The 6231-nt window shown below is 51.1% G+C and overlaps 1 protein-coding gene across 1 annotated transcript; it reads left to right on the top strand.

The window, feature by feature from the left end:
- The first annotated feature begins 279 nt into the window (after positions 1–279).
- Positions 280–6231, top strand: LOC310955419 (uncharacterized protein). Its single transcript, XM_083925237.1, has 5 exons — positions 280–635; positions 2585–2923; positions 3896–4045; positions 4661–4764; positions 5475–6231. Exons 1-5 carry the CDS (start codon positions 443–445, stop codon positions 6150–6152), a joined length of 1464 nt encoding a protein of 487 aa, XP_083781363.1. The 5' UTR covers positions 280–442; the 3' UTR covers positions 6153–6231.

The following is a 6231-nucleotide window of genomic DNA, read 5'->3' on the forward strand; positions in this document are numbered from 1 at the left end:
GAGAAGAAGTAGAAGAAGAATGGGAAGAGAAGAAGAAGAAGAATGGGAGGAGAAGAAGTAGAAGAAGAATGGGAAGAGAAGTAGAAGAAGAATGGGAGGAGGAGAAGAAGTAGAAGAAGAATAGGAGATGAAGAAGAAGAACCAAGATGGCAGTCCGGACTTTTATTTTGAAGCTCAAAATCGAATCTGCCCCGGAAGCAGTATTCCTCACTTTGGCTGACGTCACACTGTGATCAAGATGGCGTCCTGCTCAGACGTGTGTTTGGAAAGTGTGTGTGAGCTGCAACAGCTCTGATCATCACCGCCTCTGTGTGTCTGAATGAACTTCACCTTTTATTCTGAAGGTTTCACCTTTTATTCTGAAGGTTTCACCGCGGACTCATCTCCAGGGAGACACAGGGACATCCGTGTTAGCTTAGCATGCTAGCTGTGAGTTAGCACCATGAGTGCAGTGCAGACGGTGAGAGCGTTGGTGCAGCAGCGCCTGACTGCGGCCGCTGCAGAGACGTTTGGGCTGTTTGAAAGAACCATAGCAGAGTACGAGGAGGAACTCTGCCGCTCACAGGAGGAGAACGAGCGACACCGGAAGCTGCTGGACGCTGTTTCCGGTCCTCAGCTGCGGCTCCACACTGCAGGTTTGTAAACAAATGAACTAAAGCAGGGTGTCAAAGTGATCCAGTAAAGAGTCGCTGTGGCTGCAGGTTTTCATTCCAACAAATCAACTGTGTGAAGACAGTTCAGGTGAGTAAGTCTAGGCTTGTTTTTGATTGGTTGGAATGAAAACCTGCAGCTACAGCGACTCTTTACTGGATCAGTTTGACACATGTGAACTAAAGTATTCGCCGTGTTCCATAAAATCAGCTTGACCTGACTTTTAAAACCCCCTCGATGACAGGGAGGAGCTGTGTGGCAGTGGGGAAACTATTCTAAGTCATGATACAGTCGTAAAAGTGGGGCAGTAGGAGGGGTCGCCGGTGTTCCCAGGCCAGTGTGGAGATCTAATCTCTCCACCTGGTCCTGGGTCTTCCCCGAGGCCTCCTCCCAGCTGGACGTGCCTGGAACACCTCCCTAGGGAGGCGCCCAGGGTTCATCCTTACCAGATGATCCTGAACCACCTCAACTGGCTCCTTTCAACGCAAAGGAGCAGCGGCTCTACTCCGAGTTCCTCACGGATGCTGAACTTCTCCCCCTCTCTCTAAGGGAGACTCCAGACCCCCTCCTGAGGAAACACATTTCACACGCTTGGACCTGGACCTGGTTCTTTGGGTCCTGACCCAGCTTTCATGACCACAGGTGAGGGTAGGAACCAGGACTGAGCGGTAGATCCAGAGCTTTGTCTTCCTCAGCTCTCTTTTCATCACAACGGTGCGGTAGAGCGACTGCAGCTCCGCCCCCGCTGCTCCGATTCTCCGGCCAAACTCTTCTTCTGGCTGTCGGTACCTGACCACCGGTGTCCACCACAGTGTTGGAGGGTTACCGCCCCTTGAGGCCCCTGAGACCTTGAGGCCACAGCTCACCGCTGCAGCTTCAGCAATGGAAGCTTTGAACATCGCCCACTCCGGTTCAATGCCCCCAACCTCCACAGGGATGCCGGAAAAACTCCGCCAGAGGTGTGAGTTTAAGGTCTCTGGGACAGGGGCCTCCTCCAGATGTTCCCAGTTCACCCGCACTACTGGTTTGGGTTTACCCGGTCTGTCCAGAACCTTCCCCATCCTCTGACCCACTCATCCCCAGATGGTGATCAGCTGACAGCTCTGCCCCTCTCTTCACCCGAGTGTCCAAAACATCCGGCCTCAGATCAGATGATACAATCACAGACTGGATCCTGGACCTTTGGCCTAGTGTGCTCTGGAACCAGGTCCACTTCTGAGCCTCCTTCTGTTCCAACATGGTGTTTGTTAAAGAGGATCCAGGACCAGCACACAAGTCTAACACCAGACGCTGGGGTTTAGATCAGGGAGGCCGTTCCTCCCAATCAGCCTCTCGAGGTGTCTCCATCGATGCCCACGTGGGCGTTGAAGTCTCCCAGCAGGACTCTGGAGTCCCCTACTGGAGCCCCATGCAGGAAATTCAGGGTCTCCAAGAAGGCCGAATACTCTGAACTGCTGTTTGGTGCATAAGCACAAACAAGAGTTGAGTCGTAAGGAGGCGACCCTCTCGTCCACCGGGGTGAACTCCAACACTGCGGCACTCAGCCGGGGGTTTGTGAGTATCCCCACACCTGCCCGGCGCCTCACACCCTGGGCACCTCCAGAGAAGAACAGGGTCCAACCCCTATCCAGGAGTATGGTTTCAGAACCGCGACTGTCGGGAGATAAGTCCCACCAGATCTAACTGGTAGCGCTCCACCTCCCGCACAAGCTCCATCTCCTTCCCCGACAGAGAGGTGACGCTCTAAGTCCCCAGAGCCTCTGCTGCCCGGGTCTGGTCCGTCGAGGCCCCTCACCTTCACTGCCACCCGTGCAGCAGTTCCTCCTGCGAGTGGTTGGCTCACAGGTTGATAAATGTGATGTTACACACAGAAACTATGACAACAGGAGGTTTGAGTGGTCACTAATGTGTCTGTGTTCCTGGTTTCCTGCAGACGTCCAGCAGCTGTTGGCGGTTAAAGAGGAGGTTCCTCCTGAGCAGCAGAGGAAACACATCAAAGAGGAACAGCAGGACTTCTGGAGCAGTCAGGAGGGAGAGCAGCTTCAGGACCACGATCTCACCAAGTGCCCATCCACTTCTGTCCCTCGGTCCTCACAGCTGAGAGCGTTGGTGCAGCAGCGACTGACTCTGGCTGCTGCAGAGACGTTTGGGCTGTTTGAAAGAACCATAGCAGAGTACGAGGAGCAGCTCTGCCGCTCACAGGAGGAGAAGGAGCGACACCGGAAGCTACTGGACGCTGTTTTTAACCCTCAGCTTCGGCTCCACAGAGCAGGTTTGTTCCCTTTACCTTTCTGCACAGAAGCTCAGGACGCACTCACACTGTTCCTCTGTACCGTGCCCAAGCAAGTTTCACGGCAAAGTCTAGTTCGTTTGACCAGTGTGAGTGCAACCGTATCGCGTCTAGGAGCGGCACGCTTGCCGTCCCCGGCCCGTTTGGGAGAGGTCGGCTTTTGTAAAGCACGTTTGCACGTGTACGAGCACGAGCGTGCGCACGTGTACGAGCACGAGGCCTACGGCGGTTCTGAGGTCATTTCCTGTGCGCCTGTTGGGACGTAGAAAAAAGAAGGAGGGACCATGCGCAGACATTTAAGACAATGGCGGCGAAAGGTTCACGTTGGTGTGATGCGGAGGTGGAGTGTTTAGATCTGGAAACAAAGCCACGCATCGCCATGACGTCATCAATGCGTGTGACGTGTTAAGGCGTGATGACGTATAGGCAGCAAGAAGCATTCTCCGAGGCCCAGGTAGTGAGAGTACAAACGGGCCTGGAGGGGGGGACAAGGACCCTAAAGCACGGGGCACGGGACGGAGCTTTCCTCCAGTCTAAGCAGAGTGAAGTGTGGGTTGATAGGCGTACGACAGCCAGGTCATTTGTTTCTATGAGGCTGGAGGTTAATTATCTTCGCTGCTGTGTTTGAGATTTGGAGGAGTTTGTTTCTGCTGGTGACGGTGAGCAGGGTGAAGGTTGGATGATGCTTTTGTAGAGGAGTAGGAGTGGGTGGGGGGCCACAGACGGTGATTTCAGTTTCCATACAATGTAGAGTCTTTGCTGTGCACGTTTGTGTGTGGTGATGACGTTCTTTAAAGCTGAGTTTGTGGTCTACGGTGAGTCGTAGGTATTTGAAATTACCGACCTGTCCAACTAGTCGTCCTTTGATGGATGTGTGACTGAGTGTAGGAGATGTCTTGGATGTGTGTTTGACCATTTCCTTTGTTTTGTTGATGGTTTTATTCTGTTCCGCAGACGTCCAGCTGCTGTCTGTGGTTAAAGAAGAGGTTCCCCTTGAGCAGCAGGAGTGGAGCTCCGGTCTGGACCAGGAGGACCCAGAGCCCCCACACATTAAAGAGGAACAGGAGGAACTGTGGACCAGTATGGAGGGAAAGCAGCTTCAAGGTCCGGAGGAGGCTGATATCAAAATTGAATTCACTTCTCTTCTTGTGAAGAGAGAAGAAGACGATGATGAAGAGAAACCTCAGTCCTCACAGATGGAAACAGAAGCTGATGGAGAGGACTGTGGAGGACCAGAACCAGTTAGGAACCCAGATCCAGTTAGACATCCAGAACCTGGTCCTGATGAGGATCCTGGAGAGTCTTCTGAACCTGAGACTGATGACAGTGATGATTGGAAGAAGACAAAGGAGCATCAGTCACGTCTAACCTCTCTAGAAAACGCTGAAGTTCCCGTCATTGATCACAGATGTCATGCCAGTGAGAAACCATTTAGCTGTTCTGAGTGTGGGAAAATATTTGACACAGAGAAATCTCTGAAGAGACACGTGAGAACTCACACAGGAGAGAAACCGGTGAGCTGCTCAGTTTGTCATAAAGGATTCACACGGAGCGATAGTTTGAAGGCGCACATGAGACTCCACACAGGAGAGAAACCCTTCAGCTGCCCCGTCTGTAATAAAGAATTCCTGTGGAACAGCAATCTAAAGAAACACATGCACATTCATACGGGAGAGAAACCTTTCATCTGCTCAGTCTGTAATAAAATCTTTACATTAGGGGAAAGGTTGAAGAGACACATGAGAACGCACACAGGAGAGAAACCTTTCAGCTGCTCCGTGTGTGAGAAATCATTTGCACAGAGGGGACATTTAAAGAGCCATGTGGAGATGCACACAAGGGAGAAGTCTTTCACCTGCGCACTTTGTAATCATGGATTCACGCAGACTGCACAGCTCAAGAGACACATGAGAACCCACGCTGGAGCAAAACCAACCAACCAAATATCTTATGCACAGAGTGGAAATCCAACGACACACTCGAGATGCCACACAGGTACGTTTTCCCCGGTTAGGTGGGTGTGTCAGAGGTGGTAACCAATCAGCAGAGACATGCACATGAACTTGTTAGAGCTGGACACACCCCAGGCTTGTTTATCAAGTGTATGCCCACCGTCGTCGTGTGAACGCCTAGCACTGATGCGATTGTTAGATAGTGAAGCAAGATAACCACAAGATAGTGATCTGATCTGTTCTGATGTCGCCTAGATGGAGACAACTCACTGAGCCACAGTTCTCCGTTTAAATCTGAAACTGCATTTACTCGCAGAAGATTGTTTACAGTTCATCACATCCAGAAATTGTTCTGACTAACTATTGTTTCATTCTGTCCTGCAGACGTCCAGCAGCTGTCGGTGGTTACAGAAGAGGTTTCCACTGAGCAGCAGGAGTGGAGCTCCAGTCTGGACCAGGAGGACCCAGAGCCCCCACACATTGAAGGGGAACAGGAGGAACCGTGGACCAGTCAGGAGGGAGAGCAGCTTCAAGGTCTGGAGGCTGATACCAAGATTACGTTCTCTCCTTTCCCTGTGAAGAGTGAAGAAGAGGATGAAGAAGAGGAAACACAATCCTCACAGCTTCATCTAAGACAAACTGAACAGATGGAAACAGAAGCAGACGGGGAGGACTGCGGAGAACCAGAACCAGTTAGGAACTCAGATCCAGTTAGACATCCAGGACCTGGTCCTGATGAGGATCCTGGAGACTCTTCTGAACCTGAGACTGATGATAGTGATGATTGGAAGAACACAAAGGAACATCAGTCACGTCTAAGTTCTCTAGAAAATGATGAAGTCTCTGTCAGTGAACAGAGATGTCATGCCGGTGAGAAACCATTCGGCTGTTCTGAGTGTGGGAAAAGATTTGACACCGGGACACTTCTGAAGAGACACGTGAGAACTCACACAGGAGAGAAACCTTTCAGCTGCTCCGTTTGTACTAAAAGATTCACACGGAGGGAAAGTTTGAAGACACACATGAGAATCCACACGCGAGAGAAACCCTTCAGCTGCTCCGTTTGTAAAAAAGAAATCATGTGGAGTGGTGATCTGAAGAATCACATGAAAACTCACACAGGAGAGAAACCTTTCAGCTGCTCCGTTTGCAATAAAAGATTCTCACGGAGTGGAAATTTGAAGACACACATGAGTATCCACACACGAGAGAAACCGGTCGGCTGCTCAGTCCGCGAGAAATCTTTTATAGAAGGATGAAAGTTTGAAGACACACAGGAGGGAAACCGGTCAGCTGCTCAGTCCGTGAGAAATCTTTTATAGAAAGAGGAAAGTTTGA

Source organism: Echiichthys vipera (assembly GCF_963691815.1).
Source record: "Echiichthys vipera genome assembly, chromosome: 13".
NCBI classification, from domain to species: domain Eukaryota; kingdom Metazoa; phylum Chordata; class Actinopteri; order Perciformes; family Trachinidae; genus Echiichthys; species Echiichthys vipera.

Coding starts and splice junctions, on each gene's coding strand:
- LOC310955419 (XM_083925237.1), top strand. CDS start 443: ATGAGTGCAGTGCAGACGGTGAGAGCGTTGGTGCAGCAGCGCCTGACT. Junction 636..2,584: donor GCTGCGGCTCCACACTGCAG/GTTTGTAAACAA, acceptor GGTTTCCTGCAG/ACGTCCAGCAGCTGTTGGCG. Junction 2,924..3,895: donor GCTTCGGCTCCACAGAGCAG/GTTTGTTCCCTT, acceptor TCTGTTCCGCAG/ACGTCCAGCTGCTGTCTGTG.